The sequence below is a fragment of the Sturnira hondurensis genome, unplaced genomic scaffold (assembly GCF_014824575.4).
Source record: "Sturnira hondurensis isolate 20B ecotype Veracruz unplaced genomic scaffold, ASM1482457v3 Scaffold0021143, whole genome shotgun sequence".
NCBI lineage: Eukaryota > Metazoa > Chordata > Mammalia > Chiroptera > Phyllostomidae > Sturnira > Sturnira hondurensis.
In genome coordinates this window covers 21,911,473-21,926,116 of record NW_028093774.1, presented here as the reverse complement: position 1 = coordinate 21,926,116, position 14,644 = coordinate 21,911,473, and the positions used below count along the sequence as shown (strand labels likewise).

Below are 14,644 nucleotides of genomic sequence, written 5' to 3'. Positions count from 1 at the left end.
CTCGGAATCCTCCTGTAATCCCAGGTGCCTTCACTGGCTTTTACAGATCAGAAGCCTGCATGTGAAAATAAGAAGAGCCCATGTGAAGAGTGCTGTCCTTATCAAGCGCCACTTTTTAAAGACCTGCCTCTCACAACCAAGACCGCGGGTTTATGACTTACTGCCTAGCACTCCCAGGGGACTTACTGTCGGTATTTCTTTCCCTGCATACGTACAATCCCTCATCATTCACATTTATTCACAACTTGCCAAAGTGCTCTCCTCATTCAGAAAACTGTTCTAAATCGGCTTTTTCTAATAATGTCAGCCACCACATACTGAACTAAGGTTCGGAGGGGTAAAGAAATTCAGCCCAAGGTCACATTGCTGGTAACTAAACCTGACTCCTTGCAACTTGTTTTCAGGGGTCTTGCTTTTTAATGATTAAAATGTGAGCTGCACCTGGTCTTTCCTTTTGAGCTCTACCTTCCAACAACAGATCTGCCCCACTACCACAGGAATTCCCAAGTGCTTACCTGAATTTCTTCATTTTCATCTACTAGGAGGAAACTCACAACCTTCTCAGTCATCTTCTTCCTCTTGGTCTCTTCATCCATCTCTTCTTCTTCCAGTAACTCCTGGACCTTAGTGACATTGTACACAGTAACGGGGTGTCTCCTTTTGTTGCCACCAGAATGGGTCCTCTTCTGGCACTCCAAGCACAAGTTGATTTTACAGGTCTGGCACCTCACGGCTGCCCTCTGCCTAACACCTGGCGAATGCCCGTTGGGGCCCTTGCAGGGGTCACAGTAAGGGATGTGGCCAGGTTTGAGTCTTATCCGCTCATGGTTCCTCAGGCGCTCCTGCCGATGGAGCTCCTCCTCGCAGCGGAGACACTGCAGGCTGCAGCACTCATCGCACTCGAAGACAGCTTCATCAGTCCCGCTACAGGCGTAACTTTCCTGGCACATTAGCCCTGGATTCAGGCCCTTCTGTGCTGGGGAAGTCTGAGTGCTCATACTCGGATTGGTAAGGAAATCACCCACCATAAAACAGTCACTGGGCTTTTCCCCAGGAGTGAATGCAAAGGCTTTGAGTCTGAAGACTGCACAGAAAATACCGCAGGGTTCTTTCTGAACACCTTAAGCACACACACACAAACACACAACTTGGTGTCCCATTAGAATTCTGCACACAATCACAAATGTTTGAATTTTTTATTTTCTGTTTCCAAAACTCCTGTTTCAGCAGCAATGTTGATTTGGTTTAATGGTTTCATCCTCCATAAAGTGCAGACAAATATGTGGTCAAAATTAACTTGGAGGGGTCTCTTATGGCTATCTGAGAGAGATGTGATGGGTTCAATGAGATGGGCTCATGCATTGGGCCTCAAGCACAAGGTTCTGGCAATGCAAGAGAGTGGTCAGGAACTCTTTAATATAATCCAATCTGAAGTCAATATTTCAGGGGATACCTAGAGTAGAGGAAGAAAACAATTTCACTCATCTAAAAACAGTAGTGCACCTTGAAAACCAAGATTGTGATTAAACACAACACTAAAGCTCCTGTAAGAACTCTCATTCTTGTTTGTAAAATGTACACTGGCTCATTCTGATCCTAGCAATTTCTTCTCAAAGTCAGGGTCAAGGGCCCTTTTGAAAACAGCCACTACCTCTAGACCCAAGGTATGTAAGAAAGAGACCTCGCTGCTTTACTTCCCAGATTAAAATTCTCTGTTCAGTTATGAAATTCAGAATAAAAATCACTAAGCAAAAAGTCCTTGGAGGTATAGACCCACACCCCCATTTGCACTGTACAATCAGAAGAGGTGGAAAAAGAAGCCTGTAAAAAAGCTTTTAAAAATGATAGTAACAATAATCTTTAGCTACATCCAAGTTCTAGAGTTGTTTCAACTACAGACAGATGCCCATTAATGACTCTAAACATGGGAACAAGAGTCACCATTTCATGTTTGAAAACAATAAAAAACAATTACTGTACTTCCTTTGTCCCTTCTCTAACTGCAAAAAAAAAAAAAAAAAAAGGAGCAACAGGAGACAGAATTCCTCCACTAGGACACAGGGAAAAGCCAGACCTGCAGTGAGTTGAAACAATTTTTCTCTTTGTTACTCAGAAACTTAAAAATAACTTAAAAAAAAAAAGAACTGGGCCAGGAAAGGGGCTTTTATCACTTCACTTCTACAGTTATATTCCTAACTCCCCTTAGCCTTGATACCCATTCTAATGCCCCAACCAAATGCGAAGGCCTCCTTGCAGATGTTCCCTACTCCTCCTCCACAGTAATCAATCTATCAATCTTATTTTTAGATAAACAAGGAAGGCAAGGGAGTGACTAGGAGACCTTATTTACACCCTAACCTCAGACGTGCCCAACCAGCTCCCACACGGAAACAAAAATCAAAACCTGTCACAATTGAGAAAAACATAAAATCAGCTTTCAAAAGAACACCTCACCGCCTGCCAGGCAAAGCAAACAATGTGCCCACTCTGCCCCCTGCACCTCGACATCTCTTTCCAGCCGGGGATTCCTCACCCTTGCTTCCTCCCGGGCAACACCACCACAACCCGAGGGGTAGGAGCAGAGTCTAAGAACAAAGAAGGTCCCCCAAAATCCCCCACAAGCGCTGGCAGGGGCCAGAGCCAAATCCATTGTTTATGCCACCCCGCCCCCACCACAGCCGCACCCGCCACCCCCACCCCCCCTCGGGTGCAGCCGGAGCTCCACGGCTATCGCTCGCCCTGCATAGGGCCGTGCCCTTCCCTCCCTGCCCGCGGTGGCCCGGGGACCCCACCACCGAGCAGATCGGCCATAGCCTGGCGGTGTCTGGGGACTGCGGGGCGCTGGTGGGGGCGGGGGCTGTTCCTCAGGGTACCCGCGGATCCATCCTCATCTCCATCTCCGCCCTCCTCCTCCTTCGCTGCCTCCCGGGCTTCCTCCTCTGCTGTTGTCAGTTGGGATCAGCTGATCAGAGTGAACTTCACCCAGCTCAGACTAACAGGAAGGCATGAACGGTGCAGTCCAGGGAGGGAGGAGAGAGAGGGTGGAGCCCGACACTTGCGTAGGCGGCGAAAGGTACGCACAGCTTCCTGGGTAATGTAGTTCTCCTGAGGCGCATCTTTCCCCACACCCCGGAAGTGGAGGCCCTGAGGGACTACAACTCCCGGTACCGAAGAGACTGTTCTTGCGAGGAGGCGGTGCAGGCAAGCTCTCGAGCGTTTCGGGAGTTGGAGTATTTGCATTGACTGTGGTTTCTGCTGGTTTCAGAGTGTTTCGGCAGTGGCCTGAAAGAAATGACGTTAAGTTAGAGGACTGATGTAATGTGTAGTATAGGAGACGTAATTGTATTTTAAGTAACCCCTATTGCCCACCATTCCTTCAGAAATGTTTAAAAACAGGCAGTCCTCACTTCCCCAATTTCACTTTGTACAAAGTAGGGGAAAAAAAGACTTGAGAACAGAATATAAGTACTCTTGGGTGAGTTTTGCTTTCCTTTTACGCTTATTCACCAAGCCAATCATTAATTTTTTCCTACCCTTTATTTTTCTGACCTTTACTTATATAGTTTCTGAATTTCGATTAATTTTGAAGTCAAATGGTGTAGGAGGTATTTTCAGATAAGCTTTTAGGCTACAGTGCAGGCTAATGGTTAACAGTGTTATCTGGCTTTATGTAAAAGTCCGTATATTTGTTTAGTGTTTTCAGTGTTGGGGCTTTTTTTGTCTGCCTGAATCTTGAAACAACACTGAAAGTCTGATGTAATGAAAACAGCAGTGATCTGAGATGCCAAAGACTGGAAGCTTGTTCTAGAAAGCTCATGGGTAAGTCACTCAACCTTTCCATGAAATGAAGAAGCTGTACTGAGTGAACTCTGAAGTCTCTGCCAGTCCTAACGTTCTATGATTATATCTTGATAATTGTTAACCCAGGAGAGAATACTAAAGTTGAGTGACTTGTCAAGGTCACACAGCCAATTTTTGACAAAGCTAGGACAAGAACCCATCTCCTGATTTAGTCACATACTCTTTTACCTGATGTTTCAAAGTACACAATTAGACCAATGGTAAAAACCCAAATTTACATAATAATGACTGAGCATGTATGAGGGTTATATTGCTGAAAACTATGTTTTCAAGACTGGGCAAATAGCCAGTCATTGGACTTAACTGCACAACATGACTGAAAAGTTTTGTCCTAGGCCACATTACATATTAGAATATTAGGAGCTAAGCTGTCTGTAGCACTTTAAAACTTCAAAGATTTAAAGAGAAAAAAGGAAAGGAGAAATTTTAGAAAGGTAAGATAACAGGTCTTCAGTTAAGCTCCTGAGAGTGGCTAATCTGCTATGAAATTTCCCTAGAGGGTTCTATTCCTAGACTACTACTATAACTTTTTGTAGCCCTGATAATTTTTGCTTAGTAATTATAAAATGAGAATATTAACATATCCTGGAAATAAAGTGATATTTAATCATTTTGAAGGCCAAAACTACCTATTTAACAGTATATTTTTTAAAGTTATAATAAGAACCTCATAAACTGTGGAAAATGGTTGCCTCTAAGGAGTGTACTAAGGTGAGCAAGAAGACTTCCTTTAAATACATTTATACTCTTGAAATTTTTTACTGTGTTAGTGCAATATGTCAATAATAATTTTTTAAAAACTAGGTTTTTAAAAATTTATTAATTTTAGAGAGAGGGAGGGAAGGAGGGAGAAAAAGAGAGAGAGAGACATTTGTTCATTTGTTGTCCCACTTATTTATGCATTCACTGGTTGATTCTTGCTTGTGCCCTGACCAGGGATCAAACTTTCAATCTTGGCATATTGGGACAATGCTCTAATCAACTGAGCTACCCAGCCAGGGCCAAAACTAGTTTATTTTTATTTTTTTTTAAAGATTTTATTTATTTATCTTTACAGGGGAAGGGAAGGAGAGAGGGAGAGAAACATCAATGTATGGTTGCCTTTCGTGTGTCCCCTGCTGGGAGTTGGCCTGCAGGGAACTGGCCTGCAACCCAGGCATGTGCCCTGACTGGGAATCGAACCATGATCCTCTGATTCGCAGGCCCGTGCTCAATCCACTGAGCTACACCAGCCAGGGCTATTTTTATTTTTTAACAAATAATTGGAATTATCAGATCTGTTTATGTTGGTCATTTTTACTCATTCTCATTTTTCTGTGGGTATGTGCTTATTTTTTTCACCATGAGCTGGGTTTTCCTTGGAAAAATTATGTCTGGAACTTTTTTGAGGCCTAGGATATAAATTAATTCATCCAGAGAGGATTTGCTTTCAATTCTGCCAGGTGGGACCATTTTAAACTATATTCATTGTTTGGGACTTTTTTTTTTAACCATTAAGAGATGTGTATGTGGGTTGTATATCCCTGGGAGGACTGTTTTATAGATCCAGCGCCCCTTCCACAACTTCCGGAAATCTCTCCATTCCAAGACAACTTTCTTTCCAGTCTATTGGGTGGGGGTGTGTTTACTTGCAATTCACCCTTACATTGAAACTGTAGCACTTTGAGGTTCCAGTCTGTCCCACTTGCCCCATGAGACCTAGAAAAACCAAGCTTAAGTTGACAAGTAAGGTAAATGCCCTAGGGTAAAAGTGACATCGCTGTACTACTTACTCTTCAGATCCTGCCTTCACCTAGATTTTGATCTGATAATTCTTTATCTTCTTGTTGACTCTTCAATATTTTATGAACATGTGCCCTGGCTAGTGTGGCTTAGTGGATTGAGTGCCAACCTGCAAACCAAATGGTCACTGGTTTGATTCCCAGGCAGAGCACATGCCTGGGTGGCAGGCCAGATCCCCAGTGCGGGGCGTGCGAGAGGCAACCACACACTGATGTTTCTTTCCCTGTCTTTCTCCCTCCCTTCTCCTCTGTCTAAAAATAAATAAATAAAATATTTTTTAAAAGAAGACATATGTATTGCGGTTCAATTCCCAGTCAGGGCACATGCCTGGGTTGCAGGCCGGTTCCCTGCAGGCCAACTCCCTGCAGGGGACGCACAAAAGGCAACCATACATTGATGGTTCTCTCCCTCTCCTTCCCCTCTAAAGATAAATAAATAAATAAAATCTTTTTTAAAAAAAAGAAGACATATGTATTCATATGTCTTTGCATCATTACTTACAATACCAAGATAAGGAAGCAATCTAAGTGCCTGTCCACAGATGAATGGATAAAGATGCGGACTCTGGCCCAGCATCTCAGTTGGTTAGAGCATCATCCTGATACACCAAGATTGCTGGTTCAATCCTCAATCAGGGCACATATAAGAATCAACATCTCCAGTCAAAGTACATACAAGAATCAACCACTAAATGCACAAATAAGTGAAACAACAAATCAATGTTTCTCTCTCTCTCCGCCTCTACCCCCTCCACCTTTCTAAAATGAATACACACATTTTTTAAAGATTTTATTTATTCATTTTTAGAGAGGGGGGAGAGGGGGAGAGATCAGTGCATGGTTGCCTCCCATGTGCCCCGTAGTGGGGACCTGGCCTGCAATCCAGGCATGTGCCCTGACTGGGAATCCAACTGGCGACCCTTTGGTTCGTAGCCTGTGCTCAATCCACTGAGCTACACCAGTTAGGGCAATAAATACATTTTTTAAATTAAAATATAAAAAGGATGTGGTATACATACAGAATGGAATATTCAGCCATAAAAAGAATGAAATCTTGCCATTTGTGACAACATGGATGGACCTAGAGGATATTGTACTGAGTGAAATAAGTCAAACAGAGAAAGACAAATACCATATGATTTCATTTTTATATGTAATCTAAAGAACAAAATAAATGAACAAACTCATAGATCCAGAGAACATTTTGACAGTTGGGTGGGGCACCACAGGGTGGGACTGCATGGAAAAGATGAAGGGATTAAGAAGCACAAATTGGCCCTGGCTGGTGTCACTCAGTGGATTAAGCGTGGGCCTGTGAAGCAAAGGGTCGCTGGTTCAATTCCCAGTCAGGGCACATGCCTGGGTTGCGAGCTAGGTCCCCAGTGGAGGATGCATGGGAGGCAACCACACATTGATGTTTCTTTCCCACTCTTTCTCCTTCCCTTCTGCTCTCTCTAAAAATAAAGAAATAAAATATAAAAAAAGAAGCACAAATTGGTAGTTACAAAATAGCCAAAGGGATGTAAAGTATAGCATAAGCATATAGTCAATAATATTGTGATAATGATGTATGGTGACATGGGTTTGAGATTTCTCAGGGTGGTAACTTCATAAATTACATAAACATCTAACCAATGAGTTGTACACTTGAAACTTATATAATCTTGTATGTTAACTATAATTGGAAAATAAAAAATTACTAAAATAAATAAAAAGAAATTGAAAAGACAACCACCAGCCCTGGCTGGTGTAGCTCAGTGGATTGAGCATGGGCTGTGAACCAAAGGATCTCTCTGATTCAATTCCCAGTCAGGGCACATGCCTGGGTTGCAGGCCAGATCCCCAATGGGGACCATGTGAGAGGCAACCACACATTGATGTTTCTTTTCCTCTCTTTCTCCTTCCCTTCCCCTCTCTCTAAAAATAAATAGATACAATATTAAAAAGGAAAAAGAAATGGGCCCTGGCTCAGTGAATTGAGCACGAGCCTGCGAACCACACAATCACGGTTCGATTCCCAGTTAGGGCACATGCCTGGGTTGCAGGCCAGTTCCCAGCAGGGGACTCATGAGAGGCAACCATACATTGATGTTTCTCTCCTTCTTTCCTTCCTTTCCTCTCTAAAGATAAATAAATAAAATCTTAAAAAAAAGAAATGGGATAGAATGGGAAAAATATTCGCAAATCATATATCTAATAAGGGTCTATTATTCAGAATATATTTTTAAAAACTTAACAAAAAGTCAAATAACTAAATGAAAAATGGTCAAAGGATTTAAATATTCTGCGAAGAAGATATACAAATGGCTAGCAAGCACATCAAAACATGCTCAACGTCATTGTCGTTAAGGAAATGCAAATGAAAACCCCAAAGAACTGCCACTTCACACCCAATACAACAGGTATAATTAGAAAGAAAAAAAACAATAACAAGTGCTGGCAGGGATGAGGACAAATCGGAATACTCAGGCTTTGCTGGTGGGAATGTGAAAAGGTGCAGCTGCTATAAAAAATAGTTTGGTCACCCTGACTGGTGAGGCTCATTTGTTTGGGCATCATCCCGCAAAGCAAAAGGTCGGCAGTTCAACCCCTGATCAGGGCACATGCCTGTGTTGCAAGTTCTGTCCATAGTGCAGTCACACAGGTCAAGGTGCATACCAAAAGCGACCAGTCAGTGTTTTTCTTTCACATCAATGTTTCTTTCCCTCTCTTTCTGTCCCCTTCCCCTCTCTAAAAATAAATAAAACCAGCCCTGGCTGGCGTAGCTCAGTGGATTGAGTGCGGGCCTATGAACCCCACGATCGCAGTTCGATTCCCAGTCAGGGCACATGCCTGGGTTGCAGGCCAGTTCCCAGCAGGGGACGCACAAGAGGCAACCATACATTGATGTTTCTCTCCTTCTCTCCTTCCCTTCTCCTCTAAAGATAAATAAATAAATCTTAAAAATAAAATAAAAATAAATAAAACCTTGAAAACGTCAGAAAATAGTTTGGCATTTTTTAAAAAAGTTAAACATGGAACTACCATGTGATCCCACAGTTCCACTCCTAGCACTGTATCCAAGAGAACTGAAACATGTCGTCAAACAAAAACTTATACTCAAATGTTCACAGTGACATTATTCATGGTGGAAACAATCCCAACATCTGTTATTTGATGAATGGACAAAACATAATTGATGAATGAATAAATAAAATGTGGCATAGCCATACAACAGCATTATCATTCACCTGTAAGGAGGAGTGAAGGACTCTACATGGTACCCAGTGAATGAACTTTAAAGGTATGCTAAGTGAAAGAAGCTAGACACAAAAGTCCACATATTCTATGCTTTTATTTATAAGACGTTCCCAGAAGAGGCAAATACATAGAGACAGAAAATAATTAGTGGTTGTCAGGGGTTGTGGGAAGTAAGGAGTGACTGATCAAATGTGTGCAGAGTTTCTATTAGGGGTGGTGAGAATGTTCCAGAATTAGTAGTGATTGTTGAACAATATCGTGAAGACAGTATACTAAAAGCTACTGAATTATACACTTTAAAATGTTTAAAATGGTGAATTTCACATAAATTTAACTTCAAAAACATCCCAGCCAGGGTAGTTCAGTTTGTTTGAACATTGTCCTAACACACCAAGGTTGGAAGTTTGATCCTTGGTCAGGGCACATACAAGGATCAACCAGTGAATGCATAAATAAATGGAATAACAAATCTCAATTTCTCTCTCTCTCTCTCTAAATCAGAAGGAAGAAAAAAACAGGGGAAACAACAAGTGTAGAACTAGCTCAATTTGGGTTTCATGTGCCCAAGGAATATGGTAATGCACATACTCTGTTAGGTAGCTGACCAATAAGAGAAGGGAAGTCATCTAGGGTCAAGATGTAGATGAAAGAACTGATAGTTGTTTAAGCCCTAAGAGCAGAATAGTCAGATGTGGAATCAAAGTAAAAGGGGAAAAAGTCCTGCTACAAGAACCCTGAGGGAGACCAACATTTTAAGACATGAGCATAAGAAGAGAAGGCTCCTAAGGAGACTGAGGAGGGAGCAAAGTGTAGGAGGAAGTATGTGGGACACAGAAGACAAAGAAGATTGTCAAAGTGTAGTGGTCAGAAGTATTAAATGCTAATTAGGTAAAATAAAGGCTGAAAAATGTCCATTGGACTTAGGAAAAAGATAGATGTGCTTTCATTGGATTGGTGGAGACCAGGTTTAAGTAACTACTGTAGGGAAAGATACCTTCCCTATGGGAAGTTAGGAAATGAAAGTTACACTAGACTAAATGTCATTGTCTCCTATTAGAGTGATATATGTGTGTGTGTATGTATATATATGTATAATTTTTAAAAACTTTAAACTATTTGTAGAAATGTAATTGGCATAGCCCTTTTGAAGAGCTAGTTGGTAGTATCTATCCAAATTTAGAAATAGGTGTACCCTTCCATCTTACCTTTCCACTCCTGGATATCAGTCCTTGAGAATTATGGAAACGTGTATAAAGATGGTGATTGTATGATTGTTTAAATGTGTACAAATTGGAAACAAATGTCCATAAATGAAGGAATGATTAAATAAACTGTATAGCAATGATGGTTGCCTTCTCAGTATCCATTTCCCTCTTTGTCTTTTCTAATAGAATTCTAATTTTGCTCAATGTCCACCTTTCCCCAGCACAGACCTTGGATTTCAGACATACTTACTTCACCCTTACTTCAAGGGATAGACCTGACTAAGGCCAACTGCATGCATTTTGCCAATGATTATTTCAGGCAAAAGCAGGAAGTTCAATTTAATGTGTGATTCAATTCAGGTCCCTGGGGCTTCTGGAAAGTTCTACCTTGATCTTCTGGGGGAGCTAAATCCACCTGTTCTTTCCCATGAATTAAAAAACATATAGGCTCAGGACTTCCGGCCAAGATGGAGGCGTAGATGGAAACACTGCCCCCTCCCACAACTAAATTTAAAGACAGCTAAGTTTTAGAAACAAAAACAGCCAAAACAGTGAAAATTGAACTGTACGGAAGTCCGACAACAACGAATCATTCAGCCAGACCGGTAAGAGGTGCGGAGTCAGGGGTGGAGCAGCGTCGGGCTGGAAAGTTCGTTCTGTCTGACTGACCCAGGAGCAGAGGTGGTTGGTGGATCCCAGGCATGGGATGGCGACGGGCAGCCCCAGTAAGAGCGCAGGGTGGCTGGCTGGCTGCAGTCACACATTCGTGCCCAGATAAACCAAGTGAAGGAGTGAACAGTGAGACAGACCGCTCAGGCTAGGGCCCCAGCAGGAATTAGAGCCTGAAAGCACCAACTGGAAAGACTTTCTTGGGGTCGGGGGGCCGGGAGAGGCTCCCAGGCTCACAGAGAGTTCGTTGGAGAGACCCGCAGGGTCCTGGAGAGTACATGGGCCCACAAACCCAGGAACCAGCACCAGAGGGGCCCAATTTGCTTGTGGGAAGCCGCAGAGGGGATAGAAATCTGAGAGACCATGGAGCGGAGCAAAGCACCATTTTTTTTCCCTCTCTGACCCTGCCCCTACATACAGCATCACAACCCAGCAACCTGGGTTGCCCTGCCTGGTGAACACCTAAGGCTCCGCCCCTCATACGTAACAGGTGCAAACAGACCAAACATTATGACTCAAGAACAGCTCAAAGCCCCAGACCCTATAATTCTAAGTGACCAAGAAATAACCAGCCTTTCAGATGCACAGTTCAAAATACTGGTGATCAAGATGCTCACAGAATTGGTTGATTTTAGCCACAAATTAGAGAAACATATGAAGGCTAAACTGATTGAAATGAAGGGAAATGCACAGGAAACCAATAGTGATGGAAAGGAAATCGGGACTCAAATCTATCGACTGGACCATAAGGAAGAATGAAACAACCAAACAGGAAAGAAGGAAGAAACAAGAATTCAAAAAAATGAGGAGAGGCTTAGGAACCTCCAGGACATCTTTAAACGCTACAACATCTGAATTATAGGGGTACCAGAAGGGGAAGAGGAACAGCCACGAGTGGAAAACTTATTTGAACAAATAATAAAGGAGAACTTCCCCAGCTTGGCAAAGGAAATAGACTTCCAGGAAATCCAGGAAGCTCAGAGAGTCCCAAAGAAGGTGGACCCAAGAAGGAACACACCAAGGCACATCATAATTACATTAGCCAAGATTAAAATGGAGAGAATTCTAGAAGCAGCAAGAGATAAGGGGACAGTCACCTGCAAAGGAGTGCCAATCAGACTGTCAGCAGATTTCTCAAAAGAGACTTTACAGGCAAGAAGGGGCTGGAAAGAAGTATTCCAAGTCATGAAATTCAAAGACCTACATCCAAGATTGCTCTATCCAGCAAAACTTTCATTTAGAATAGAAGGACAGATAAAGTGCTTCTCAGATAAGGTCAAATTCAAGGAGTTCATCATCACCAAGCCCTTATTATATGAAATGCTAAAGGGACTTATATAAGAAAAAGAAGATAAAAAATATGAACAGTGAAAGGACAGCAAACTCACAGTTATTAACAACCACACCTAAAACAAAAGCAAACTAAGCAGACGGCTAGATCGGGAGCAGAACCATAGAAATGGAGATCACATGGAGGGTTAGCAACGGGAGTGGGAGGAGGAGAGAAGGAGGGAGAAGGTACAGAGAATAAGTAGCACAGACAGTAGGTAGAAAATAGACAGCGGGGAGGGCAGGAATACTATGGGAAATACAGAATCTAAAGAACTGTGACACATGGACATGAACGAAAGGGGAGAATGTGTGGGAGGGCTGTGCAGGGTGGAGGGGAGTGAAGGGGGGAATGGGACAGCTGTAATAGCATAATCAATAAAATATATTAAAAAACATATAGGCTCAATATAGTCATCCTATATGACCATAAGCGGCCACAGCCTTAGAATAATGTGCACATTGTAATTGGTAGAGCAGAGAGAGAGGAAAAAAGCAATGCAAGAAAGACCTTGTTTTTGAAAAAATTAATGAGCCCAACTTTGAAGGGAAGCCTATCTAGTCTTTCTCCTGGATGAGCTAATATATTCCTTACCACTTAAGCCCATTTCAGTTGGGTTGTCTGTTACTTGCTTCGGAAAATTTTCTAGTTCGTACACCATGACACAACCCTATTATGGAATACAATGTAGCAGCTTTTAAAATAAGGTAGAACAGACCTGGCTGGTGTCACTCAGTGGATTGAGTGCCAGCCTGTGAACCAAAGGGTCATTGGTTCGATTCCCAGTTAGGACACATGCATAGGGTGCAGGTCAGGTCCCCAATAAGGGGTGTGCTAGAGGCAACTACACATTGATGTTCCTCTCCCTCTCTCCTTCCCTTCCCTTCTATCTAAAATAAATAAAATCATTAAGAAAATAAATAAAATGAGGTAGAACAGTTTTCTAAATGACAGTTTTCTAAATAAGGTAGATTTCTATGTATAGATTTAACTTACGAAATGAAACCTGGCTGGTGTAGCTCAGTGGATTGAACACGGGCCTGCGAACCTCACGATCGCGGTTTGAATCCCAGTCAGGGCACATGCCTGGGTTGCAGGCCAGCTCCCAGCAGGGGATTCACAAGAAGCAACCATACATTGATATTTCCCTCCTTCTCTCCTTCCCTTCCCCTCTAAAGATAAATAAATAAAATCTTAAAAAAAAAGAAACCCCAGGCCTTTTAATAAGTAAAAATTGAATAACTGATGTCATTTATGTACATTTTAAAAAGCAAAATAAAATAATACATTTCCATAGGTATATGATTATGGTTGCATAATTTATATTTATTTATTTTAAAGAGAGAAGAATGGAGGAAGAAAGAGGGATAAGAGGGAGAAAAATATGGATGCGAGAGAGAAACTTTGATCAGTTGCCCTTAGCATGAGCCCCAACCAGGGACTGAACCCACAACCCAGCCATGTGCCCTCATCAGGAATTGTACCCACGACCTTTTGGTTTACAGGAAAATGCGCAACCAACTGAGGTACAATGGCAAGGGCTGCCCACTTTATTTTAATTTAAAATATATATACTATTTGTGCCCTGGCCGGGCACAAATGGATTGTGAATTTATTTTTAATGGATTAATGGATCAATGGATTAATCCATAAATGGATTAATGGATTTATTTTTATTGAGCTCAGTGGATTGAGCATCGGCCTGCGAACCAAGGGGTCCCCAGTTTGATTCCCAGTCAGGGCACATGCCTGGTTTGCAGGCCATGTCTCCAAATGGGGGNACAGGAAAATGCGCAACCAACTGAGGTACAATGGCAAGGGCTGCACACTTTATTTTAATTTCAAATAAATATACTATTTGTGCATTTATTTTTAATGGATTAATGGATCAATGGATTAATCCATAAATGGATTAATGGATTTATTTTTATTGAGCTCAGTGGATTGAGCATCGGCCTGCGAACCAAGGGGTCCCCAGTTTGATTCCCAGTCAGGGCACATGCCTGGTTTGCAGGCCATGTCTCCAAATGGGGGTGTGTGAGAGGCAACCACACATCGATGTTTCTCTCCCTCTCTTTCTCCCTCCCTTCTCCTCTGTTTAAAAAAATAAATAAATCTTTTTAAAAAATAAAATATATATACTATTTGCTACATTGAAAATATATGTGATGTGTATGTAAATTATGAAGCATAATAAAATGAAAAACAGTAACCTTACCACTGAATCTATGAACTAGAACATGACCAAAACCACTGAAGCAAACCTGTGGGTTCTTTTCCAGGCTCATCACTGTTTCATCCTCCAAAAGGGAAATAGTAACTCCAAGAGGTAATGACTACCCTGGATTTTCAATTAATTATTCTTTTGGTTTTTAAAAAAATATAGTTTTACCACATGGGTATTTTATGCTACTTATGCCTGTTTTCTTATCTTTATAATAATGGTATCATTCAATATATAGATTTCTGACTTGCTTTTTTCACTCAACATCTTATTACTGTAGTTTATTCACTCCCTTTTTATATAATGCTCATTATGTGACTTTTAAAAAATATGT

General features: G+C 41.8%; 1 protein-coding gene across 2 annotated transcripts in view; it reads right to left on the bottom strand.

Annotated features, from left to right (window-relative positions):
- ZFYVE1 (zinc finger FYVE-type containing 1) overlaps positions 1-3,043 on the bottom strand; it is a 50,173-nt gene extending 47,130 nt beyond the window's left edge. Inside the window, exons 1-2 of one of the 2 annotated variants that reach the window (XM_037031133.1) lie at positions 2,793-3,043; positions 516-1,453 (exon numbers count right to left, since the gene is read on the bottom strand). In XM_037031133.1, the coding sequence (XP_036887028.1) occupies positions 516-1,028 (513 nt within the window). In that variant the 5' untranslated portion in view covers positions 1,029-1,453; positions 2,793-3,043. The remainder of the gene's footprint in view (positions 1-515; positions 1,454-2,792) is intronic. The other variant, XM_037031134.1, reaches the window with a different exon arrangement.
- Between the last annotated feature and the right edge of the window lie 11,601 nt (positions 3,044-14,644).